The sequence below is a fragment of the Gossypium hirsutum genome, chromosome A09 (genome assembly GCF_007990345.1).
Source record: "Gossypium hirsutum isolate 1008001.06 chromosome A09, Gossypium_hirsutum_v2.1, whole genome shotgun sequence".
Taxonomy (NCBI): domain Eukaryota; kingdom Viridiplantae; phylum Streptophyta; class Magnoliopsida; order Malvales; family Malvaceae; genus Gossypium; species Gossypium hirsutum.
The window spans coordinates 71,039,673-71,066,742 of NC_053432.1; the positions used below are offsets into that span (position 1 = coordinate 71,039,673).

Here is a 27,070-nt window from a genome sequence, read left to right on the forward strand (position 1 = left end):
GCGGCACCACCCTGACGTGACGGTGAACAGTGACCCGCAACAGTAAAAAAATATTGAAAAAGAAAAAAAATTGAAAACGAAAAAAAATTAAAAATGGATCATGTGGGTGCCAGAGGCGGCACCAGTGTTTTATTAGGTAAAATTAAATTAAAATATGCATTATTAAAATATTAAAATGAAAATATTTTTTTTATTTTTTTACTGTTTTTGATCAGAAATCCAGGGTGGTGCCGCCTATGTACATTTTAATTTAATTTTAATAATGCATACTTTATCCGGATAAAATATGTATTAGCAAATTCAGTAATATGATTATATATATATAGATATTTAGGCATGTATCACATTACAAAAATAAAAATTTAAATACTTATACCTAATAAAACATGTATCTCATTACAATAATAGTTATTTTTCAAATAACATATTGTTTTATAATTTTATTTCTTATTTAATATTTTAGTTTAATTTTAATAATGCATACTTTATCCGGATAAAGTATGTATTAGTAGATTCACTAATATGATTATATATATATATATAGATTTACGCATGTATCACATTACAAAAACAAAAATTTAAATACTTATACCTAATAAAACATGTATCTCATTACAATAATAGTTATTTTCCAAATAACATATTGTTTTATAATTTTATTTCTTATTTAATATTTTATTTTAATTTTAATAATGCATATTTTAATTTTATTTTACCTAATAAAACACTGGTGCCGCCTCTGGCACCCACATGACCCATTTTTTATTTTTTTTTCGTTTTCAGTTTTTTTTCTTTTTCAGTGTTTTTTTTTACTGTTGCGGGTCACTGTTCACCGTCACGTCAGGGTGGTGCCGCCTGTCAGAGTGGCGTGACCACCCTGACCATACCATTTTCGTAATTAGATTTTTAAGTGTATTATTTTGGAATTTTTTAATTTTTTTATATTTCTTTAGTAAAAAACCCGTAAAAAAAGAAGAAGCTAATTTAAAAAAAAATTAATGAAATAAGTTGATTTTGGAGAGAAAAGGTGAAGACGCATCCAGCTGGGCATGTTTTCAATTGAGTTTGTAGGAAAACGCATCTTGATGGATGCATTTTTATATTCTTTCAACTCGGTCGGGTTTAGGGTTGAAAATATGGAGAGGCCGATTTAATTGTGTTCGTGTTTAAGTTAGACATTGTGGAAGCTTAAAGGTATATTTTAGTTTATGGTGATGTGATAACGCTGGGAGACCTATACATTTCTACTATCGTGTTGGGATGGAACTATTGCCTTAGAAGCTCATCGCATTGCAACTCAGGCTTCGAGTTCACGGTACTTATATGGTCACTGATTGTAATATAACTAGGGCTCCTAGTTGACAGATGTTAATGTAATATTTTCAGGTTCTGGAAACTTTTCAAGGGGCTAAAAATGGGAAAGAGAAAATGATCTACCCATGGCACGTTTTCAGTTATATGGTAGAAAGATGCAATGAAAGAGCGTGTCCCAATTTCAACCCTCTTGAAAAAGTTTCCAAAACTCAAGAATCCCTATCCTCATTTTTCAGATATCTCAGGAATCTCAGTGTATTATTTGATTAATCGAGGCATATTTTTTGTTTTCTTTTTCACTCGTTGTCCACCCAGTTGCCTATATAAAGCTAGTATTTGTTATAAAGCGAGTGGTCATTATGCTAAGATGTTCTAACCTAAAATTTCGAGCAAACTGTCTCTAGGAGGAGATTTGCATAATAATAAGGTTGTTTACGTGAAAGAATTGAATTTCATAAATTGACCAAATACACGTAATTATATCAAGTAAGTTTCGTTGTTGTTGTTAATGGATAATTGGTACTTTACTTTTCTACATAATGTTTTGGTTTTAAACATGTGAAACAGGTTATCTGGTTGAAAATGAATGGACGGGTTAATGTTGTTGTTTATTACAATGGTGAAATTCGTGACATAGACATAGGGGTCGTTTTTTATCAGCCTACACAATGCAATTGGCTTTCAACCCGAACATTTAATTGTCGGAGCTCCAAGGAAAAATTAAGCGAAAAGTAGGCAATTCGAACTGCAAAAATGTCATTCTTGAAGTATAAATATTTAGCGTTAGAGGACCTCGTAAAATATGAAATATTTAATGTTAGATGCTAATGGTGATTGAGGCGATGACCTAGATTCATATTGGATCACCTATACTTGAGTTATATGCCAAGCTTGTCAATGGCGATGAAGGTTGTCGGAGGTTGAAAACTATTCCAGTTAATGCCAAAATGGAATAGGAAGCTGAAAGTCTAACCACACGGCTATGTGGTGGGTTCACAGCTTTGTTACAAAGCTCTTATTATGAAATATCGAAATCATCAATGAGAAGACATTCATCGGTTTTAGCCCAATATTTCAATTTTAACACACTGCACATCCACTAGTCAAGGTTTATCGGTAATCGAAACTTCGATACCCTGACACGATATTCTATTAGTGCTTTTGATTTCAACTTCCAAATGCTAATGTTCTACGTCGGAAACATTAATATAAATATGCCATCAAGTTACACCAGCGGGCAATTTGCAAGTGATTTTGGTTGTAACAACATGTATATAAGAATGGATGATGTAGTACCCTACAACTTGCATCAACGAAGGGACATCCAACATTGGACATGCAACTAGGGTTGAGATCAAAGAGAGCACTAAATTCGACAATGATCCAATCCGAGAGTCCAGGTCGGAGGGTTCAAAAATTGCATTATTTTCTAAACCAGAACCAATTCCAACTGAACCAAAAAATGATGGTTCTGACAATGAAGGTCCGGACAATGTTGACAAAATTGATATGCGTTTCAAGGCATACTCACATCTGATTTACATGCATACTGTGGACCTCTCAATTGAAGGTGAGTTAGAGCTTTCAAAACTCCCTCACAAAAAACAGGACTATACGAGTTCTTCGTTAAATTTGGGCGATTTACAAGTGGGGATGGAGTTTTTCTTGAAAGATACTTTTGTCCCTACAATGAAGCGATACGACATGAGGCACGGGGTAAACTTCTACGTTGTTAAATCCCGGTTGAAGAAATTCGAGGCCAAGTGCGCAATCCGTGACAACAGATGTCAATGGAAAATTATAACATTTGTGAGAAAGAATATAGGGCTCAGGATAATCAATAAATATAATGTTCTGCATAGTTGTGTTGTCACAGGTAAGTGACAAGATTGTTCAATATAAACGTATGGTGGCCTCATATATGATATTGAACTCCTAATTTTGAAATATCATGTTGTTGCAGGTATGGCACAAGATCATTCAAAGTTGGATTTGGACATGATCTCGGACATTATATTACCTATGATGAAAACAAGTTTTAGGATTCACGTGCCAATTATAATTACCAATATCTATAGTCAATTCGATTACACACCATTGTACCACAATGTATTGATCGTAAAACAGAAGACTATAGAGAAGATGCATAACGAGTGAGATAAATCATATAATAATTTGTGGCAATGGTGTTAGGTACTGCATTAATACGTACCAGGTTCCATAACTGATCTATAAACGAAGCCTGTGTACTTCCACAATCATTTGGTCCATGAGGAAAGAGTTTTCCATCGTGTCTTTTGGACTTTTGAACTATGCAAAGAAGCATTTTGGTACTATAAGCCATTGGTACAAATCAATGACACATTCCTATACAAGAGATATGAGCATCAATTGTTGTTGATTGCTGCACAGAATGGTAATAAAAAAATTCTGCCAATAGCCTTTGCAGTAACGCTGGGAAAAAAGGCAGATGATTGATATTTCTTCCTGTTTAACTTGAGAAGGCATGTTGTCCCGTAACCTGATATATGTGTTATCTCCGACAGGGGACCCGGATATTGACAGCAATTGAATGACATGAAAGCTTTTGGGATCACATACAATAGATATTGTATAAGACATGTAGTTGCTAACTACCACGGACAACAACATTCTGTAGTTAGCGGACACAAGTCATTAACATGGGTATGTGTTCACCACTATTTCAACTATCATGCTTTAACTGCTTTGCAGTGTTTGCATTCATGGATAAATTGTTTATTTTATTCGACAAGGTACAAGCTTGTCCAACATCGTTTTCATGAAAATGTTAAAGAAATTGCGGGTTATTAACGATTGTGGTGCGGCATACCTCGCTAACATACCGTTAAACCAGTGGAGTTAATTGTACAATGGGGGTCAACAGTATAGACACGTGACAACGAACCTAACAGAATGCATCAAATTCATATTGAAGGGACACATCATTAGTCGGTAACCTATGTGGTGAAAGAAACATATTTCCATGCCGGCTCAAGGACATAAAAATGAAATAATATTATGATAATTGTATTATCAAATTAATTTTACCTTAGTATGAGTGGGAAAGTATAAGGGTAGTCGACTTGAGGAAGTAAAAATGGTAGTCGAAACAATACTCAAGACTGCAGAAGAAGTACGTAACCACCAATTTTAATGTTTTATGGTTGTGTCGCCCGATACATCTCTCAGTATAATGTTGCCAACATGACTGATCCCCAACTAAGTCAGCCAACTTCTTTCAAGTCGACGAGTTGTAGCAACCACCTTAAATGTACAAGAGTTTGAGATTTATTGGGCATTAGAACACCTCTAGTTAACCTCAGGACGTATGCTCGGGTGTGTTGTTCTATTTTAAGGGGACTTGAACTCTTGTGGAGATATTGGAAATTTTCTTGCAACCATTTCATCTCTATCTGGCTATCGAAAAACTTGTCTTGCACATTGCCTAATAGTTGCTCGCAAATGTTGTTCCAATCACCAACGACCGCTGATCTCATAACGACTGGTTCATCCATTAATAAACTGAGCTATAATTAAACGTATTCGAATGTGATTGTACACTCACCACATGGGAGATGAAATATGTGTGTCTCAGGTCTCCATCTTTCGACCAGCGTGCTGATAAGTGTAGGGTCTAATTTACACACTCGAGCATACATGACACACATAAGAACCCTACATCTTCCAAATAGGGTTCAATAATAGGTGATGGCCTCGAAGATAGATTGTGTATATATGTCTCCAAAATCTAATCTTCGACCTGATTATAAAAAAACAAAAAAGATTAAATTTAGAAATATTTTATTACCATTTGCAATTGGACCGCAGAAATACGGTTATCATTCAAACGAATAAGAGTATTTGTCATCACAAAATTCAATTAAAACAAATGAAAATCGACATACAGTATTAAATCAAGATGAACTTGAGAGAATTTTAATTAAATTTTTAGAACTAAAATCTTGAGAGAATTGAATTTGAATGAAAAAACGAGGAAAAGACTTGAGTTTATATAGCACTAAAATTAGTCGTTTTTATGGTTGTTGGGGAAAAACGCGTCCAATGAGAGGCGTTTTGTGGCCTTGATAGGGTAAAAACGCATTTAACTGGACGCGTTTTCATATTCTCTCTCTAAAATCGACCTATTCCAGTAAATATCACAGAAACTGACCTATTCCGTTAATTTAAAAAAAAAGCTTTTTTAACTAATTTAACCATTTTCGTAAAGAGATCTATGATATCCAAAAATAATCTAAGTTAGAAATTAAATGTAAAAAAAAAGAAAAAAAAGAAGAAGAAAGATTGCAATACCATTCCAGTGTATATCATACCACATTAGATTTTGGAAACAAAAAGTAAAATAAAATTTTGGAAAATATGTAGTAACTCATTAAAAAAAACTATAAGTAAGTTTTTAATTTGGTTATTTAATTATAAAAATTATAATTTGGTCAGTGAATTATCTAAAAGTTTTTATTTTAAGTAACTATCCTGTTAAGTTTTTTTTTTTTAAAGTTACGCTAACAAGTTTCAAGCGACGATTCAACAATCGATACGGTAAATCAATACCCATCAATGAGTAGAAGAACATAATTTAGATCTAAATCAATCTGATGATCAATGTCGGAGATTGACGAAAAAAAATTGTTTGAATTTTGGTTTGCAGATTCGTGCCGTCCAAAGTTATTTCATGAAAGAAATCTGAATTGTAGAAGAGAACGAGAAAGAGAGCTTTTGATTGGTGCAGACAGTGCAAACAGAGAAAGCCAGATAACAACAATTTTGACAGCTTTGTGACTTAAATGAAAACTTTCGAATAGTCAACGACAAAATTGTAACTTTTTAGTTTAGTGGCCAAAACCAAAACTTACTCATAATTTAATGACTATTGGTATAATTTACCCAAAATAAAATAGTATTTAGTTTTTATTGAATATAAAAATATAACAAAAAAATAAGACGTAAATAAAGTTGAATCCAATCTTGTCATGTTTCATAAGTATAAATTGAATGTTTTTATTTTAGGAATAATTCTTTTTAAGATCACCTTTATTTTTAAAGTTTATGATTAGGTCTTTTCATACTTTATATGTTTATATCATGGTTCTTAAAATTTAATAATTCATACTTCATACGATGATTTTTAAATTTTAATCTTTATATTTCTATAATTATTAAAAAAAATACAGTTTACCATCTAGAGTTAAAAAATTTTAATTATAAAAAAAGTGCGATTACTACTTAATAATTATATATATCTTTATAATTACTCTGTACGAATACAACCTCAAAATTAATTATTTACGCTTAAATATGTAGATGAAAACTCACATCAAAATCTTTTGTTTTTGCGTATATGATGTGAAAGGAAGAAAATATGTCACAACAAAAATATTACACTTGGGGTGAAAAATCATAATTATCCAAATCAAATTCTTAAATCACTTAATAGGTTTCTCTTTTAATCACAATGCTAATAATGTTGAATACGTTAATACTTTTGAGAGAAATTTTCGAAATGATATTTGTTAAACAATTAAAAGTATTGTCATTATGTTAAAACTTTTATATTCAATTTCATTAGAGATTCGTGAATGGTTCATGATTTGATTACAAGAGTTTAAGGGAGAAACATTAATATTGTACACAATAATAATCATAGAGAATGTGCATATGTAACCTTTAATTTGCAATAATAATCATAGTGTTATTTTTTTAAGAATTTTTTTCATATTTTTTAAATTATAATTTTGATTTATAATTTTTGAATTTTTCAAAAAAAAATATTTTTTTATAATTTTTAAATTATTTATTCACATGGTAAAATAAAATAATATTATAATAGGGATAAAAAGTTGAGGGTTACTTTACTCCAAATTAAAGGAGTTAGGCAAGGACTAGATTTATTATTATCTCTTATATATAATAGAAAAACTAAAATAAGCATTTAATCGCACCTAAATTATTTTACTAATTCATCTTACAAAGTCCAGTTTACCCTGAGACCAAAATGCAACACTATATAGAGAAAATAATATTTTCTATACAAATTTTAGATTTTGAAAAATAAGTTAATTTAATAAAAGTGTGGATAATTTATTTAAAGATGAGAGGTTATGTAAATACTAATGGGTTATTTAATTAAGCAATGAAACTTTGAAAGAAAAAGAGAATGTTTAGATAATTTTGATAAATTTTATATTTGTGTTTCTTACAAGCAAATAATTATACTTGAAAAAGGAAAAGGATTAGATTTTGAGGGTTAGCAGTTGACCTAATGGAAGATGTAAATGTAGCACCTAATTTGTCACCCTGCCCACCAATGGGACATATTATTGTTGCCAATTTTAAGATTATCCAATTGAATAATTCTGTCTAATTTTTACCTCATGGTGATCAAAATTAATTAAATAATGGTTTATATTTATTCATCTATATATATTTTTAGTAAAACTTTTGATACATGAAAATAGACATATTTATTATGTATTAACACCTCCAAATTATGGGACTTTCGGCTATTTTCACATATGTTTCTATTCTATAGAATTTATATATCTATACACCCGCATTATTTTTAATATCTATCATGTTTTTACTTTTTTAAAATCATAAACTCTTGAGATCAATTAAAGGAAAACTTCAAAAGATTTTCAATATTTACATCTCTTCTATATATACTAAGGAATTAAAGTTTAAACTAAAAAATCGATTGCACCTGAACTTAGTTGGTACACAAAAAATAAAAAGAATATAAGTTTGAGTATGTATTTATCTTTCAATTTATGAATTAAGTGAGATTGTAAGTAATAATATAAATTGTATAAAAAATTTAAATTAAAAAAGAAAGAGAAAAGAACTTTTAAAATCCAAGACAATTTTGAGAAGACCTGAGCGATTAAATTTAGCCTATTCGACCTAAGGCTTTTCATAATGCACACTTGTCCCTTGTTTTTCTCTTATCTTTTGATATGAGAATATTATGGGTAAATTTCATTTTCAATCGCTCTATTTTTTAGATTATAAGAATAGTTAATTTTCAAATTGATCTTTATATTTTATATACTTTAACTTTGACATAATTTGATACCTCAATTTTTATAGTATCATTAATTAGTCTAACTACTTTATTCTAATTAAAACGATGATGTGAATTTTTAAGGATTGTTAGCACACTTGAAATTTTTTATTAAATTCAAGTCTATTATAACATTAATTTTTTGTTACATGGATATAAAGTGAGTTTTTTTTTTCAAAATGTCAAACCAACGAATTTAACAAAAGAATTTTAAATTTGTTAACAAATGGACCTAAAATTTTAAATTCAAAAAGTAAAGGAACTGAATTTTTAAAAATAAAAGTATAAAGATTAAATTCTAAATATAAAAAAAATTAAACAAATTATAACATTTAAATTTTTAATATATAATTTAATCCATAAATAAACAATTAACCCAATCCGAAGCATACATGAAAATTATACTAATAATATATGAAACTTAGATTTACAATGGAAGAATCATGTTAAGTTTTCTAAATAAGAAAAAAAAAATACAACCTAATTCATAAGGCTCAACAAATCTTCTTTACCATATAAAAATCTTAAAACATTTAAAAGTTATTTTTAAATTGAGATTCACCTATTTTTATAGTTAACATTTTATTTATTATTAATAATGTAGATTTAATTATAAATCAATTTATCATATATTTTTATAATTAAATTTCGGAAGAATATTTAATGTATAGTAGGTACATAAATTTTATGCATAGTGAATAATAACATCACACATCATTATTAAATAAAATAAAAAAAATAGTAGAGGACTTATAAATAAATATTAATAACTTTATTTAAACATAGTTAAATAATAATTAGTTATAAATAAACCTAAATTTTAAACTCTAAACTCGATACTCAAAATTCAATACCCTAAACCCTTAAATCCAATATCCTAACTGCAAGATTCTAAACTCGAGAGTTATTTATATTTATTTACTTATAATAGTTATAATTATATTTAATTATGTTTAAATTTAAAAGTTGATATACTTTTGTTTAATTTAATGATAAAATATTATAATATGGATCATTAATAATGTACAAAATTTATATACGAATAGTACATCAAATATTATTCCTTAAACTTTTATTTATTAAATAATGATACAAATTTAAATAAAAATTAATTCAAAAAAAAAATCATATGTGAAGCACTTAAAAAGTTTAACGCATCTCTTTTTGAAAAATTTCTTTACTCAACTGTTGTTTCTGGAAGTTTCCTTCTCAATTTCTCATCCATCCCCAAAGATTGAAACTCAATTTCCACCCCTTTTTACCTTTTTAAAAAAATCAAGATCTGAAATATCACTAATCAATAGTTAGTTTGCCAAATTAGGTATTAATTTATTAATTAAACAAACTAATCATGTCTAATCTAAACTTTGGATTTTTTATTTTATTTTACTATCTAAAACTATTTTTATTTAGATAAGAATATACAGAAATGAATAGGAACAGAAAGTTTAAAAAAAAAAAAAGAAATATTCAAAGAAGGATGCATGCAGGCTGGCATTGCCAACTACTAAATGCAAGTTGTGTTAAGGAAGTCATGGTGGGATGATAATTTGCTAATTATAAAACAGAGATGGTCACAGTGTACATGTGAATTTGTTGATTTATGTAGGTAGAATGTTTATTCAAATCCAACTTCCTTCCAAAAATATGAGATTTTCTGCTCATCATTTTGGCCAATCAGACACCCAACACCCAAACCAAGCATATGACTTAATTTTGGGCAAATCTAATTTTAATTTGCTTCATTTAGATTTTCTTAAATATTTTACTTTATAACATATTTCTTCTTCTAGTCTGGAAATATGTGAGATTTAATTTGAAAACTACGTATTAACCCTATATAACTACTTTACAATTTTAAAATAAATAACATAATTAATGTAATGGTATAATATTAAAAAAATTATGTGATATATTCCAGAGATCCATATTTATATTATAAATGTATTTAATAATAATTTTATTTTTAATTAGAAATTAAATGCTTTATATATATATATATTTTTTTTGTCTGGTAAGAACTCCTTATATACCATATTTTTCGTGTATATATAATTTAAAGCATTTGTAAAAATTATAAAAAATAATATATTGTAAATTAAACTTTTTATTTTTTATTTTATTTTCTTAATAGCCAATATATTAGCTATAATAATTTATTCAAAATATATAATTAATATTAATATAATATGTTATATTATAAAATGCATTGTTTATAAAATTTTACATATGAAATATAAAATTATTTATTATATAAATAATTAAAATTTTCTATTTAAAACAAAAGTAATATTTTTTGGGTTAATTGAAACATAATGATTTAAATATAAATTTTTAATTATTAATTATTAAATAAATTTTTTAACCAATTATTTGAATAAAATTAAAAGTCTTATATATAAATATGTAATAGATCTTATAAATAATAAAAAAAATAGATAAATTAACTAATTAGCCACTGAACTGAACTTTGTTACATGTTTCTATTTTGGTCATCGATCTATGAAAAATCTAATTTGATCATAAACTATCTAAATTTGTTTCTTTTAGCCACTATGTTGTTAAGTCTAAAACAATTGGATGACTTACCTATTATAAATTACATGAATTGTCACTCAACTATGAGAATGTTTTTGTTTTGTCACTCAACTATATAAAAAATATATATAAACATTCTTAATAGAATTTGGAGCTAGAAAGTTTTTTAGATAAATTTTTATTTGATGCTTGTAAGATTTGAGGGGTTTTTTTTGGCACTAGAGAACCATTGTTATAATATAAAAATATCAATGACTTACGATCTTTCTAGCATAAAAAACTAAAAATTTTTAGTTTTTTATTGTTGGAGAAGCACCATAATTTACCCGCAACTTATGATCTTTCTAGCATAGGAAATTGAAAACTTTTAAGTTTTCCTATGTTGAATAACATCAGCTAAGAGCATGAAATAATAGACAGAGAGAAAAAAAAAATCAATAATTAGAAATAAATTAATAAATTTTATAAATGTTGATGGTTAAATTTATTAGATTTTTTAGAATTAGGACTAAACTTCGTCAAACTTTTATTATCAACTTAATTATATGGTGACTAAAAAATCTAATTTCAAAAAATTTAATAAAACAATAAAAAAATTATAGTTAAGGTAACTAAAATAAAAACACTCTTCTAATTAAGTCACCATTTATGTAATTTATAACAACGACTTTACCCAACCATGTCAAACTTAACTTGACAATTAAATTAAAACATTCAGTTGCAAATTGCACAAGGCTTAAAAAATGAATTCAGATAGTTTAATGATTAAATTGAAAATTTTAATAATTCGGTGATCAAAATAGAAACACATGAAAAATTAAGTGACTAATTAAAAATTTACCCTAAATACGTATAAAACAACAAATATTATATAGTAAACAATAAAAAATTATCTAAACTCATAGACATACATAGTTGATTAAAATAGCATTATTGCAATTAAATGTAGTTTAATTAAAATGTAGTTCACTTAGAAATTGGATTTACTGTTTTGATCAATGATGAATGGTGATGTCTAAACTACACTACTCTTCCATAAAAAGATGATGAAATTGGATGAATTGGTCTTTTCAGCTTCTTCAGCTACGGGGTCCAAGTGCTGATGGGATGGGAAAGGTCACATTTGCAAATGGAAGAGGCGGTGATTGGGCCCACCATCAATTTTGGTTTTTATTCTTAAAAATTATTTTCATATCTTATTCCACCACCGACAATTACACGTTTTCCTGTCAATCATTCGTTCATCCATTTGACTTTATTCCACCCTCCCCTCACATCGTGTCCTGCGTCACCATACAATACCATTTATACCCCTATAAATAATATTAATTAGAAACATAAGGTAGAAAATAAATTATTTAAAAAATAGTGTTTGTCACTATAATTTTTTAATAAACTTTAAAACATATATAACAAAAAAAGTTAAAAAAGAGAAAAAAAATATTTTATTAATTAGTGCCGTCAATGTATCACATGATACTCTCTTACTTAAATTAAAAAAAAAAAACTGTATGAAAGATTAAAAGCAGACAAGACATTAAAATATTAAATGCAAAGAAAAGATATTGAGGCATTAAACGTATGTAGAGAAAAGACTATTGACCGGAAGCACAAACCATTTTTTATTTTTCACTTTTCACTTTTTTTAACTTTTTTTTTTTACCAAGGCTTCTTTTTTAAATTCATTAGTATTGCCGATATTGGGTGGCATCACAAATTTATTTTTTTCACTTTTTTAACTTTTTGTTCTGTCAAAAATTTTTTAAAAGGTTTACTAGTGCTACCGTTAAGTAATATTTAAAATTACTATAATAAATATTTTATTTTCATAATTAATTATTTTTTTATTTTATTTTTATAATTAATTAATTTTTAATATTATTTTTATAAAAATCACATTTATTTTTTTCAATTTATTTGAAAATTAAATTAAAACACTGGGTTATAAATTGCATCAAATTCAATTTATTATTACGTTCAAGAGTATATAATTAATAATTTAAATACTGAGAGTGATTTGTGATCAAATTTTCTACTAATATTAATTTCAAGTTTAATTTTAGGTAACTTCCATTCAATGATGAATGTTGACACTCGACTTTGGAAGGGTTAATTAAATATTAAATTTATATATATATTTAATTAAAGATATTTTATTACAAATGTTCAGTTATACAAAAAAAAATCAGTTTTTTAATTAACAATTTTTAAATTATTACAAAATAATTATTTTGATTTTTTATATTTTCAAAATATACATCTTTGAATAGAGAGAATAAAAAAAATATTTCACAAAACGAAAAACCTAAAAAAACAAAAATTCGCCTGCTTATTTATTTATTTATTTGGATATGTTATTAATAATTTTTAAATTTGGATAGTCCAAGGCTTTAAATACATCAGTCAAACCATTAAAGTCCCATAAAATCTAGTTTAGGAATTGAAAATATAAACTGAATTAAACCAAAAGAGATAATTTTGTTGATTTAATGTTCCATGGGAATATCTAATTTCATCTCTCTAAATACATATGTTTTGTGTTCATTTCTTATTGAATTATTATATATGTATTTTTTGCATTTTTATTTTTAAATGCATATGTTTTGGTTTTCTATTTATAATTTATTTATGCTTTTTAAAATTTTAAATCATTTTTATCATTTTTATCCAAAAATGATATTTTTAAATATTTTTTAACTTTTAGAATTAGAATTAAATTGATAAATTTTGTAAATATTCGAGTCAAATTTATTGAATTTTTTATAAGTAAAATTAAATGACATTTTTTAAAAATTAAAAATTAAATTTGTTGAATTTTTAGATTTCGAATCAAATTGTTAAAATATGCAAGTATTAAAAGGCTAAATTTATTATTAGATCAATGAAAAAAAGCCTAGCTTTGCTTTCTATTAAAATTTAAAATTTAAAAACATTGGTGATAAAACTGAAAATTTTTAAAATTAGTTGACCAAAATAATAATTACCTAAAAATTGGGTAACCACCCAGATAGTTTACCATAAAACTTTATTAGCCAATTTTCATACCAATGTAATTTAAAAAAAAAAAACTATTATTAAACTAGTTATGCATAAAGTGAAGGTAAAATTAGTCAAAATTAAAAAAAAAAGGAAAAAAAGAAGAAAAGGCTTTGTGTTTTAGATTAATTAAGGAAATAAATTGATTTTACACAATCAGTGGACATACAAGTAAAAAAGCCCCTGTAAGAGGCAGACATCAATCATAAAAAATGGCATGAGAATCTTGGAATTCGTTTTCATCAAAGTAATATAACATCAGAGGTAAGATTATAATTCAAATTTAGATGATAGTGTGAAATACCTCTAATAATGCAATTATGTAGTCTACAATTTTGTTTTCTTTCTCACTAATGCCATAATTTTTCAAAGACATCTATCGTCACATATTTATCCAAGAGAAATTTCATAAATTCAAATATACAATATTATATATTTGGAATAAGTTTTTTTTTTTAAAAAATAATTGCATATCCAAAATAAATATTACAAAAAAGAATGTTAAATCTTCCAAATGGAAAAGCTACAATTTCTATTTCTTACAATTGGTTTTAGCATTGTTTCACTCTAAAACTACCTTAAAAAACTACGGTCAACAGAGTGAATGAAATGAGGTGAAGTAACCTTTGAATTATACTAATTTTCCATTCCCTTTCTTTTGATCACACCCATAGCCATATGTATCTTATGATCGCTGCCCAAAGCCAAAGAGGTACCACTTCTAATTTCACCCAAATCAGTTTTAGTAGTGTAGTCAAACAAAGACTTCTTAATTTCACCCAAATCCGTTTATAGAACAGATGATCTCCACATTACCTGAGTTAGCCAAAGGTGTTTCCAATCCTGTAATCTTCTCTGCTTCATCCCATACAATAGTCACTCCCTGCTCTTTGACTACCATAGCTGAAACAGTATCTATCCAGGTGCCACTAAGTTGGCAGTCATTTCCTGCTTTTATTTTCAATATGATTATGATGACCTCTTTCATTGGCAAGGTTTCTTAGTAGGCAAGGACACTACTTCTGGTGAACTATCAGTTGTAGAAAACTGTTTTGAAACTTCAGACATCACCAGTAGTCTCCGCAGGAGCAAACTCCCATGGAAATATGGTGGAACCGGTTCTTGTCCCTCAAGTACACTTCTCTCATATAAATCTTAGAAACAAATTTAGCGAAGTTATGGCAATCAACGCAAATCCGGAGGTTTTTAATCACACGGAGTGGGGCTCTATCAGAGGTTGAAATCAACCCAAAAGTCAATGCCAATTTCTCACTGTGGCCTAGGAGTATCTTCTCCTTCTGCTCCTCATCCACATCATGTAAAACACAACTTAAATCAGGAACGTATCCGGCTTCCTTGAATTTTATTGATAACTCTTTCATCTTTGCAAACACCTCTTCCCTTCTTGGATGCGAACGATCACTTGCATGGAAGGAATGAAGGGTTTGGTCAAGCTCAATCCAACTCTTTCCTGGCTCTTTCTTCACAGCTTTCTTCAACATCAAATCTCTCACCATTCTTACATCTTCCCATCTCCCCGTAGAAGCATATAAATTTGATAGAATAACATAGTTCCCTGCATTCTCGGGCTCAATTTCTAGCAGTCGATGCCCTACAAATTCACCAATGTCGATGTTTGAGTGAACCCTACAAGCACCTAGAAGTGAACCCCACAAAGCAGCAGTTGGTTCAAAAGGCATCTTTTTGATAAATTCAAAAGCCTCTTCTACTCTACCAGCACGCCCAAGCAAATCTACAACGCACCCGTAGTGCTCAATGTCAGGCTCGACCCCATCTTTCCCATTCACCATTTCCTCAAAGATTTCCAATCCCACATTTTCCATCCCTCCATGGCTGCAACCAGATAAAACACCCAGCAGAGTGACACTGTCAGGTTTTATTTTATTTTCATTTCTCATCAATTTGTATAGCTCCACTACCTCTCTTCCCATTCCATGTTTGCTGTACCCCACAAGCATTGCATTCCATGAAATAACAGTTCTCTCAGGCATGTTATCAAATATCCTTCTCGAGTAAATGAGGTTCCCACACTTTGAGTACATATCGATCAAAGAGTTCTGAAGTACCACATAGAAGGGAAGTTTACATCGCAGTACATGGTTGTGAACTTGCTTACCAAGATCTAATGCTGCAAGCCCAGATAATGCAGTTAGAACACTTGCATAAGTAACATAATTTGAACTCATTCCTTCTAAATTCAATCTTCGGAATAATTCTAGTGCCTCTGCATCTAACCCTAACTGAGCATACCCTGAAATTATGGCAGTGCATGAAACAACATCCCTTTCTGGCAGGCTTTCGAAAACCTCTCTAGCTTCATGAATTCTACCAGCTTTGGCATACATGTCAAGAAGTGAGCTCCCAACAAATATATGGGTGTCAAGAGTTCTCTTGATTATAAGGGAGTGGATTTGCCTTCCCAGCTCAAAACCAAAAGTCCCCGTACAAGAAGATAGTACAGTGGCAAAGGTGAATTCATTCGGTTCAGTAACTGCAGCAAGGTCATGTCACCACAGGTAACAAGAAACCAAATCAAAATAAGTAAGGTGCCAATCCATTTTAATAAAAGGCGACTCATAAACCACCAAGAATAAGTTATATCATCCGTTGACAATACGGGATTTTTAGTAAACTACCACAACAAGACTTACAAGACTGAAAATGTGGTTTTTACATTAGACATTACCAATCTCTTTTAGCTCATATTCTTTTAACTGATTATAGAGCGATAACTCCGTATTGAAATTTAGAAGCCAAGTCTACACAATAAACATCCCATTTTCTAAAATAAAAAAACTCGAAACGTAGCAAACTGAGTCCACGTTAACATCTCTAGAATTGTATAGAAATGTAGCAAAAATTGTATAGAATCATGCTAGCGATAAATACCTGATCTTAACATCTCTAGAAAAAGATCCAACGCTTCAGTGGCAAACCCTCTTTGAGAATAAGCAGAAATCATGGCAGTCCAAGAAACCACATTCTTCTCAGGCATTTCATCAAGCACATTCCTTGCCTCCCTCAAACGATCACATTTACTGTAAAAAATGATCAGCCTGTTTCGAAGGTAAACAGGCGCTAAATATCTTGTTTTGATCATATGGGCATGGACCCTTTGGCCCTCTCTAAATGCCCTTTTCTTTATACAAGCATTTAATAGCATATCATAGCTTTCAAACTTCATTTCAAGGCCTGGAGCCGCCATTTCTATCAAAGCTTCTTTCAGTTGACCATTGGAGCATAAGGTAGTTAAAATAATTTGTGAGTCTGGCGGGAAGGTAGTGAGAGTTAGCTGGTGAGTGGTAAAGGAGCTGATTAAAGATGAAAATGGTGCACTTTTGGGATAGTAATGGAAAAGGCAGTTCAGCTTTCGAAGTAAATTCATCTTCAAAAACTATATCTTTCTAAACTCAGTGACATTTATTCTTTATGGCACTAAGAAAAATGTCACAAAATCTACGTATTATCTCAGTGAATGAAATAGTTATAACGGAAAAGATTTAACTTTTTCCTTATGGGTTCATATTCATATTATATAAAAAAAGATTATTCTTGTTGAACCCATCTTAAAAAAGCCATATTTAAAATGATTTTTAAATAGAATTTAATTAAATTTTATACAGTACGATTTTAAATTTATATAACTATACACATGATAAAATTTGTAAATTAATCTCGTAATTTTAAGATGAGATAAACACTCTTAATTAATGATTCGGGTTCAAATTTAATTAATTTATACATCATTTAAAAAAAAGTTAATATTTGAAATAAAAATTCCCCATCATCTATCTCTATTCCTCAAAGGCTCAAAATATGACTTCGTGGCAATTGGTGAACACTAGTATCCATGGCCAAAAGAAAAAAAGCAAACATGATTAATTACTCCTAAAAAGTGAAAGAGTGAATCAATCATTTGTGTTAAATTGCTTTGCTGATAAAGAGTTTTACAAGTGAAATTACACCTTCAAAGGTTTGTCCACGCTTACAATTCGTGTAAAAATGATGAATTCAATTTGAGCCAACAAGGGAAATCTGCTCCGATGACCCCCTTCTCTGTTTGTAGACACCAGAATGGAAATTAAGCAAGGAAATGTTATTCACAGTAGAAGGCCTGAAGTCCAAAGGATTATCCCATTGCACCGTTCGTCCATCGAACCATCTCATATTTACATTCTCAAGATCCAAACCATCAATATGTTCCATTATAATCCCTGCTGTGCTGTGGTTCACAAGTCCCTGACATCCTGGCCGATAGTCAACCAACCCTCCCATGTATTTCGTCCATCGTTTGTATGTTAAGTTAACGTTGATGAATCTCAAATTCCTTAGCAGTCCACCTTTAGAACCTGATAAGAAGATACCGTTTTCGGAAACTGCGGAGATGTTTACGAAGTTCAAGTTGGAGATTGAACCCTCTGATGAATCTGAGTGCCGTGGGCAAGTCGTGACATAAATCGGTTCCGCCCTCCCCCACCATGACGGATCATAGTATCTCGTGCTGATGTTTATGTTTGAGAAAGTAACGTCACTTACATTTCCTGCACAAACCAAAAATTGTTCACTAAGCTAGCGTAAAACCGGGTAATATTGACGATCAAAGAAGAAAAAAAACGAAAACCAGATAGCGTTACCTCCATCACGTATCTGCAATGCGAGCCCTCTATGAGAATCTACAATAGTAATGTTGTCAAAGACCAAATTGTTTAACTCAAACCAGCTAGCACTTCCAAGTTTAATTGCAGAAGATTTGGTTCGAATCCAGGAGTTGGTTGCAGTTAAGTTATATAGAGGGGAAGTGTATGTCTTGGGGCATATAGCATCATCTCCTGTATCAATGTGGCATCTTGTAATCACTGTATTATTTGAATCCTCAATGTCTATTCCATCATTGTTAGGTGTATTGAAATCTCCATAGATTGAAACATCATGGATAGATGTGTTTTCACATCGAACTATGTGCAAGCTGCAATTTATCCAAATTGTTCATCAGGATACATGGAATAACCCAAATCTCTTGTTTATATCATCTAAGCCCTTTTCTAATAGCAATTTTCAGGTTTTACTAATTGTTTCTCTTGAAATAGAAGAATATCAAGTAACAGGAAATTGTACCTAGCAATTAATGAAAATCATTCTATACTTCAAATCTACATGATCAAATCTTATATTCCCTACGTTATATCCATCCTTACATTCAAATGTGTTACATCCATCCTAATCTTTCCATAAATCACAACAAACCAAAGTAACTGTAGAAACATGGTATCCCTTGAATTTGTACCTTGGAATTGTCCCTGAAACATATATTCAATTGCAAGATGCTTTCCATTGAAAAAGAAATATGATTTAAATAATTAATTACTAAATAATCTTATATGAATTATATTCCGATAGATAATATTATATTCTTTGAAGCAAAAGCAACTTAAAGAAAACAAAACAAGTAATACTAAAAAAAGGGGTGTAACTTGTGTAAGGAGGCATCCAGCAAAATTGGAATTTTGGGTCAAGAGAGAGTCTAAAACGAAGTTGGCCAGCATTGACCATCCTCTAGTAGGGGGTTGTCCTCACAGCAGCTATGTTATCCCAACCCAAGAAAGAGTGCGATATTTAATTCTTTTCTAAGTTTACCTCATATCTTGGGAAAATTAGACCTCTATATTCATATCCAAGTATCCTTACAGAATAGTATCATCATTGCGAGGATAACCAGCTAAAATATGCATACGCATGGAATGCTAAAACTCACTTACTTGAAAAACCATGGAGTATCAAACTATAGTTATAATAATATGTAACTTTAACAGTAAAAGCCTCACATGCAATGTGTCAGCCACGGATAGGGGCATCCACGACTGCCAAGTCTGTATTGAAATTGAATAAAATAGATCGCTTCCCCTCAGATGCAAGACTAAATAATGCTGAGGGACAAACTGAAAAGGGATAAGGTTCGTAACCAATACGATTCTGACACATATGCAATCACAACGTGATAGAGAGAGAAAAAGAAAGGGACTTACCACCAATAGGCCGGTTGCCTGAAGGTAACATTCCAAACTCTGACGTTGGTAGAGTCAAGAAAACCCACCAACCTCGGCCTACACTCATCGCCGGAGCAAGCCCCTGTCTGGTTCCAGCTCACCATCACGTTTTTTCTTTCGTCGAACTTCACCACGAACTCCAAACCCTGCCCATCCACCACCCCTCCACCTGTTATCCCTACATCCCTTGCATTCTCTGCCAATATCACATACCACCTATCGAACTCTTTCGGGTAGTCTTCCAATTTGGTCCCACCCAAGATGGTGGAGCCTTTCGGGATGTCCAAAATCACGTTGGATTTGAGGAAGATGGTGGCCGTTAGGTATGTGCCTGTTGGGAAGGTCACGTAGCATGGTTTAGTGCGGCAGCTGTCGATGGCCAACTGGATGGCGGCTGTGTCGTAGTGTTTGCCGTCTCCGATGGCTCCGAAGTCTCTGACGGAGATCGTGGGAGTATGTGATTGGATGACGATGGGGAGGAGGAATAGGAAAGTGATCGCTGTTAGACGGGGAATTGGAGCTGCTGCTGCTCCACCACCCATTTCTTTTGGATCTGGTCAACTGATTAGGAAAAGGAAATGGCCAGGCCAAGCCAAGCCAAGAAATTGGCGTTTAGTAAAGCGGAAACTTGTTATGAAGTAGTGTTCCTTCTTCTTATCGACAGAGAAATATTAAATACGATACACAGCAATCATTGGGAATTTGCGTAACAAACAAGAGCTCTGGGCCATTGGAGAGTGGACCATTATGGCGTGAGTAATCTACTACGTTTTTCTTTGGGGGGGGGGGGGGAGGGGGGGCTTTTCACTGGATCGGTTTCATTTTTCAGACTGCCTTGTTATTGTCACCATAATTGATTCATGGGCGTGAAATGTGTAAATGCCATCCTCGTCATTCCGATCAAATACAACCAAACAGAATTGGACAAAACAGGCGCCACTGAAACCCTTCTCATAGTCCATACACAAATTCAGTCTGTCAAAGACTAAAGCAAATATATAATATTGAACAAAAGAAACTATCTTTCATAATAGTAACCATAGTTCGTTCTATGATTTTACAATATGAATCAATCTACCCCGCAAATGAAGTATTAATTGAAGGACTTTTGAGTTTAGTATATATAGTAATTAATATATATATAATAATAGTAACAGCATACTGAGACTTTCTTGTCTCTGGTCCTGAGAAATCCCAAGGTTTCCAACCAACTCTGAGTAAATATATGACATGGAAACCAAGAGATAAATGATAGGAGTCTCTCCTTTACTTCCTGCTATTTTCTAATATTTGATATATATACAATACTAGCTACAACTACAACAATCTTTCCACAAGTCTAACCGTTGGAACTACTTCAGACTTCATAGCTCCATTTTCAGTTTGATTTGCATGCAACGTTGCTGCACCAAAGTTGCAATAGATGTTAGTCTCATTCTCTGTTTCATTGGCATGAGATACAAAACCCATGTATGAAACGAAATTGTATGACTAATATCAAACTTGATAAAAGTTTTAAGTAGCAAACATCTGGAACTGGAAGCTGACGACATCATTTTCTCATCAATTCTTCAACAAAGAAATGAAGTTCTCTGAATGAAGTAATTGTAGGATAAGTTTTAAAACCTTGAGAAATACAATTATTAGACAGCCTTCCCACCTAGCTTTTCCCTTGGTTTTATCCAGCAATGTAGTACAATAATAGCCAGTGCAGATAACCACAGAGATAACTAAATCATGACTCTTTAAACCTTTAACCTCAAAAAGTTCCTCCGACTCTCCATAATTTGCTACACCGTTCTTTCTCAAAAATTCTATTCAATTTATTAAAGGGAAATGTCAAAATTCAATGCAATCTGCGAGGAAACTTGACAACAACCACCTTGTTGGTTGTCCATTGACCATTTGAAGAGAATAGTTCAAGCTTTGCTACTGCTTGTTTAAGATGAAACTTGAAAGTTAGAAGTGATTCAAAATGTTAGGTTGTGGTTTTGCAAATTTACTAATTATGATAATTCAGAAAGCAACTAAACTCATTCCTTATCTACCTGAATTTGCTGAGGAGTCATAACTTAAAAGTGAGTTCTCTGGAGTGATATAATTATTGCAGACTTCTCTCCCCCAAACAGGCTGCTGAAGTGCATCAAATTGCCATTGCTGCTGATGCTGTTGTTTGTTGCCATTGACTTGAACCTCAGGCCATATTAGAGGCATAACCATACTGGGGAATTTATTGTCCGGTAGAGATCCACTCTACAAGTATTAAACGATGATTACACCTGTTAGTGGAAATTTTCAGGTAATTAAATCAATAGCTATTGTCTTGACTAAGAGAAACTTGATGGTAGACCATGTAAATCGTGCATCATATATATGCTCCTACCCAACATAATCAATTATAGAGCCAGTTTATATTACCAATTTATATTACCAGATTTCACCAATTTATATGTACGCTTCGTTCTATGGCTTCGTCTAATTACCAATTTATATAACCAGATTTCACCACAAAAAGGTAATATAGAACCAGCATTTCAGCATTTTCCGTTCAAACCATTCTGCTAACAGCATTACAAAACATTTGAAGACCCATGAATTTCAATATTTTCCAGCAACAATGGGCCATCATGGCTGGCACTATTCTGATTTTCCATCGAAATCTACATTACCATCAGCTGACTGACAACCATTTTTCCCAGTCACACATTAACCAACGGTTGAAAGCATAAAGAGCAGATGACGATGGTGGTCGTGACATGAGCAACTGCCCTCCAAATATTGATGAGAAGCAGTCCTTTAAAATATCAGCTAGGAATCTGGTGGAAGAAGCCATAGAACGAAGCATACACCCACTTATGCTTTACCAATCTATAGTCTGAGTTCATAAACAACAATTCTAGAATGAATATAAGAAAATTTCAAGAAACCTCTGACATTAAAGTCCTCTGGAGGAATATAGTCGTAGCTTAGCTCCCACCGAACCTAAAGAAGGCTGAAAACTTTGCAGAACTACCAGTCAAATGAACTAGGAGAATTACCAAAGGAGCTGAGCTTTCAACTCCAAATGTTACACTAGGCATATAAGACAAGGTGCCAGATACTTACTTCTGTTGTGAATATACTGTTGAGATTGAAATCAATTCTCGGGTTCACAGCAGCAAGTCTCATTGATAAGAACTGCAACCAAAGAAACATGATACCAGAATCAGACCACGGGAATGGAAGATATTGCAAGTCTCATTGATAAGAACTGCAACACGAAAATGATGCTTGAGATGAACAATTCTCACCTCCACTTGATTTTGTAGGGACTGCACATGATTGATGATTTCATCCAACACCAAAGCTGTACCAGAAATCTGCAGAACAGATTACAAACTTGTTGAATATATTTAAATTAGTAGTCTTGTAGACATTCTGTAAAGAAATTCAAACTAAAAGCGCTTCAGACAACATTCAACTTCTTGAACCTAATGCCTTAAGAAACAAAAACATTGCTGACAAAGCTCTTGATATTTGATCCTCATAGAATATTTTTATAATAAACATACAAGAAGGGTGGACTACCATTTGAACTTTAATTTATTGTTCTTATTTGAAACTACCAGAAACAATTTGTATAGGCTACAAGGATACTTTGTCTACATGAAAGCATTAATTGAAAATAATGTCAGTGTTGTCAAAGGCACAAGGCACACTTACGTGCTAGAACCCACATATTGCTGGAAAGCATGTCACAAAACAGACATTTGTCTGAGTGAAGGTGCAATATGTGTATATATTATATACCCACACCCATAATAATACTAAACTCTAAACCGTAAATTCAATTTAACTAGCAAAACATGCAAGATTTTCTTTTCCTGTTCTTAGACAATATGCATCATTTCCTTATAGTCTCACGTATGGAATCCAATTTATCTTACAAAAATACAAATTTTCCATTTTTCTTTTATTGGCCAATATGCATGATTTCCTTAGTATCATATATGTTGTTGAACACTCAAATATTGAGAATAGCGAGTTCAATATTATCCCATTTCTTACTAGTAAAAGTACAATTAATTAAAAATAACTTCTAGACTTTTATTTTTGGGTGCTTATTGCCTTACAGAAAAGTGGGCTTAGGCGCACAAGTGTGCACCTGATCAAAAGTGCACGTTTGATTTCTGGTGCTAAGGTGCACAGTTTAACAACACTGATTGAGATATTGGAAATAAATGGCCTGAGTACCAGACTAAAGAGCAGGAAGTCAACTCAAACGGAAGCAGATAAGTTTCCAGTTTAGTATAGTAGAATCCAACTAGATTTTGATTGTTTGAAAATTATGGCTTCAACTTTCGGAATAACCATGCAAGCTTATCTTAGGCTGCGTACCAGGAACCATTAAAAGACATGAGAGAATTGAAAATTTCATGACACACAGATAGATGGCTTAATCATGGCCTCATACTAAAATAAGTTCCAACCTGACTACCTCCAAAACAAAAATCTAAAGCTAGATGGAATCCTGTAGTTCCAATCTCCTGAAGAATGTAATGTGAAAGGCATCAGACTGAAAGCAATTAAAATCAACAATTTTTTTTCAACAATTCCTAAACTCTTGTCCTTTAAAATTTCAAGGAGATCATGACTTGTGGTCCAGGAAAAGAAGGTTATTCACAGGTTTGCTTATCTACTCTCTGCTGAATTGTGGTCACTTCATGAAGAAAAGGCACCAGAAAAAGACTCAGATCTCCTGTTATTTTGTTAAAAAGATCTTATGAAATGTTAAGGAATAAATCAAGATAATGTCCTGAACAATTAAAACTAATTAGCCAAGAACTACCCCATTATGTCCACATGTAGTTAGGCAGGATATTTGGCATGTAAAAGGCATTTTTTTTTGTCATCCTTTTTCTACTTATCCTGTACAGGACAGATACCGAACCTATAACAGAAGTTAGCAACCATTCTATATCAATGAAATGGGACCCCAAAAAGACATCTAATCTAACAAGCCACTAGACATGCCTACAGAGCTCTTCCTGGTAATGTCAAGCTCAAGCATTTGCGCATGACCAAAACTATACTTTCCATAAATGATTCAAAGTCCAAAACACCAAGTAGAAAGATCTTAGAAAATCTAGCTTTCCGATTTATACTAACATCGCTAAAAGGACAACAAAACCGGACTTGCTATTAGAAAAAGGATGAAATGAACCCTTTTTTATTAAAAAAAAAAGAAAAAGAAAGAAAAGAAAAGTGACTTTGAACAAACTCTCCCCGCAAAAGAAAAGTAGCTAAAACATTAAAATCACCAAACTGCCATTAGGACATCAAGATCATCACTTTTATTGTTACGGAAGTATTGTGCAAAAGGTGACAAAGACAACATTTACTAACAAAAAAGAATCTAAAGACCTTTCTTGTTGCCCGTTTAGACAGATAATCCTAGTTTGATAAAAAAAATAAGAATCAAATCAGTAACCAACCGATTAATCCAATTGAAACTCACCTTATTGCAACCAGGTACCAACTCCTGTAGTAGCTTCATTCGTGCATTAATCTTCTCTCTCCTTGCCTATAATTCCCCGTATTAAACACCAAATTTAGCTTCAACATAAATTAGCAAATACTAATAAGAAAATTAATTAAGGAGTTAATCGTGATTTCATAGGATATTAGTGAACTACTCTCTCTGCTAAGCTATGGCTATCCGTTGCTTCTCCCCGGCGAGCTCTAACGTGAACATAGGGCAGCATTTCAGGGCCAACTGAGCTATCATTCGCCGCAGTTTTGCTTTTCTTCGTTGAATCTTTAGCCTAAAAAAACCCTCAAAAACGAATTATTAAGCTGATTAATTAAAACTATGCCGAAAATGGAAAATCCCAGAAACGCTAGTTCAAAATTTTCCCAGAAACGCTAGTTCAAAATTTTCTTTTGTGTATGGTTTTCCACCTTCTTTTCGTGATCCTTTCTCTTGAAATTCCGCTTCTCCACCGCTGGATCAGAAACCAACGGCTGAGATGACTCGGTCTCCGCCGGCTCACTCTTCACTGCTTTCTCAAGATTCAAGGTTGAATTGTTCGACGTCGTTTCAGGCGCGTTGCTCTTGTTATTGGTGTTGTTAACCCCTCCAGCAAACACAGAGGACCTCGCAGCTTGATCAATCAAAGTGGTATTAGAAGGAAAAAGAAAGTTTCCTTTTAAAGCTTCAAAGCTGGGAGCCGGAGCAGCGATAAGCTTAGCCGAAGCCGGAGAGTGAAGAAGCTCAAGGGCTCGTGAAGCCGGGAGTTCAAGAAGAGCCGTGAGAGAAGTCACATTGTCAGATGTCGGAGCCAAGATTAAACGGTGAAATTCGTCTGTAAATTGTAGCGATTCGAGTGCCGCAACTTGCTCCCCGTCCGACGCCGTTATGTTGGATCTGGTTTCCGTCGTCCCTGCCTTCGACTCCATTAGAGGGCGGGGGGACTAGGCAATTTGGGAAGTGTGAAAAATACCCACGTTCAAAATTGAGGAAAATAAAAAGCAGTCACTTGGTAAGTTCAACCCAAATTGCAGTGTTAACAGGTTAAAGAAGTGAAGCGAGAAAGTTGGGTTAGATTTGTGGAGGGCGGTCAGCTCAAGCTTAGAATTGGAGAGAGCGTTTGTCGCCCTGAAAAGTGCAGACACATTAGGAAATTTCTTTTATAAATTTTTATTATTTCTGCAGAGAGAGAAAGCGACGAGGAAAACGCACTAAACTTGTACAGTTGGTTGAGATCAGGAGAAAACAAGTTCGCTGGGTTGGGTTAGATTTTTGGGTCAGTTCGAGCTGCCATAAGCTTCCAATATTTACAAGATTGGGGCTGAATTTGGATTTCGGCTCAATCCGGTTTCCCGAATCGTTTTTAGTGTTTTTTTATCATCAAGTAGTAGGGGAATAATTATCTAGTTTGAATCAGATTTGAGGGTATATAAACTTCCTTTCTCAAAAAAAAAATAAAAAAATCAATCAACCCTCTTCACCAAAAATATATTCAATTAAACTTTTAAA

The 27,070-nt window shown here is 31.8% G+C and overlaps 3 protein-coding genes across 6 annotated transcripts; all 3 read right to left on the minus strand.

Annotated features, from left to right (window-relative positions):
* Nucleotides 1–14,192: 14,192 nt before the first annotated feature.
* LOC107889533 (putative pentatricopeptide repeat-containing protein At3g13770, mitochondrial) lies at nucleotides 14,193–17,515 on the minus strand. The gene is made up of 2 exons (XM_016813992.2): nucleotides 16,898–17,515; nucleotides 14,193–16,499 (listed from the first exon to the last, which is right to left on the minus strand). The coding sequence occupies exons 1-2, from the start codon at nucleotides 17,391–17,393 to the stop codon at nucleotides 15,055–15,057; spliced, it is 1,941 nt and encodes a 646-aa protein (XP_016669481.2). The 5' UTR covers nucleotides 17,394–17,515; the 3' UTR covers nucleotides 14,193–15,054.
* A 389-nt stretch (nucleotides 17,516–17,904) lies between these two features.
* On the minus strand, nucleotides 17,905–20,644 carry LOC107889531 (exo-poly-alpha-D-galacturonosidase). The gene is made up of 3 exons (XM_016813984.2): nucleotides 20,032–20,644; nucleotides 18,643–18,974; nucleotides 17,905–18,549 (listed from the first exon to the last, which is right to left on the minus strand). Exons 1-3 carry the CDS (start codon nucleotides 20,592–20,594, stop codon nucleotides 18,020–18,022), a joined length of 1,425 nt encoding a protein of 474 aa, XP_016669473.1. The 5' UTR covers nucleotides 20,595–20,644; the 3' UTR covers nucleotides 17,905–18,019.
* A 202-nt stretch (nucleotides 20,645–20,846) lies between these two features.
* On the minus strand, nucleotides 20,847–27,002 carry LOC107889532 (transcription factor bHLH48). 4 transcript variants are annotated; one of them, XM_016813988.2, is made up of 7 exons: nucleotides 25,993–27,001; nucleotides 25,728–25,856; nucleotides 25,550–25,615; nucleotides 23,343–23,411; nucleotides 23,158–23,229; nucleotides 22,101–22,305; nucleotides 20,847–20,999 (listed from the first exon to the last, which is right to left on the minus strand). In XM_016813988.2, the coding sequence occupies exons 1-7, from the start codon at nucleotides 26,488–26,490 to the stop codon at nucleotides 20,953–20,955; spliced, it is 1,086 nt and encodes a 361-aa protein (XP_016669477.2). In that variant the 5' UTR covers nucleotides 26,491–27,001; the 3' UTR covers nucleotides 20,847–20,952. The 4 variants fall into 4 exon arrangements, with proteins under 4 accessions (XP_016669477.2, XP_016669475.2, XP_016669478.2 ...); XM_016813986.2 differs by lacking the exon at nucleotides 20,847–20,999 and adding an exon at nucleotides 21,057–21,984 and having other exon boundaries at nucleotides 25,993–27,002; XM_016813989.2 differs by lacking the exon at nucleotides 20,847–20,999 and adding an exon at nucleotides 21,057–22,003 and having other exon boundaries at nucleotides 25,993–26,999.
* Nucleotides 27,003–27,070: the final 68 nt, after the last annotated feature.

Excerpts from the sequence above, each read along its gene's own strand:
- LOC107889531 (XM_016813984.2), bottom strand. The coding sequence starts at position 20,594 with ATGGGTGGTGGAGCAGCAGCAGCTCCAATTCCCCGTCTAACAGCGATC. Across the intron at positions 18,975-20,031 it reads AGGCAACCGGCCTATTGGTG|CTTGCACATAGTTCGATGTG; the intron begins GTAAGTCCCTTT and ends GATAAATTGCAG. Across the intron at positions 18,550-18,642 it reads ATTGCAGATACGTGATGGAG|GAAATGTAAGTGACGTTACT; the intron begins GTAACGCTATCT and ends TGGTTTGTGCAG.
- LOC107889532 (XM_016813986.2), bottom strand. The coding sequence starts at position 26,490 with ATGGAGTCGAAGGCAGGGACGACGGAAACCAGATCCAACATAACGGCG. Across the intron at positions 23,230-23,342 it reads CCCTACAAAATCAAGTGGAG|TTCTTATCAATGAGACTTGC; the intron begins GTGAGAATTGTT and ends CTTTGGTTGCAG. Across the intron at positions 21,985-22,100 it reads TGACTCCTCAGCAAATTCAG|TAGCAAAGCTTGAACTATTC; the intron begins GTAGATAAGGAA and ends TTAAACAAGCAG.
- LOC107889533 (XM_016813992.2), bottom strand. The coding sequence starts at position 17,393 with ATGAATTTACTTCGAAAGCTGAACTGCCTTTTCCATTACTATCCCAAA. Across the intron at positions 16,500-16,897 it reads TCTAGAGATGTTAAGATCAG|TTACTGAACCGAATGAATTC; the intron begins GTATTTATCGCT and ends ACCTTGCTGCAG.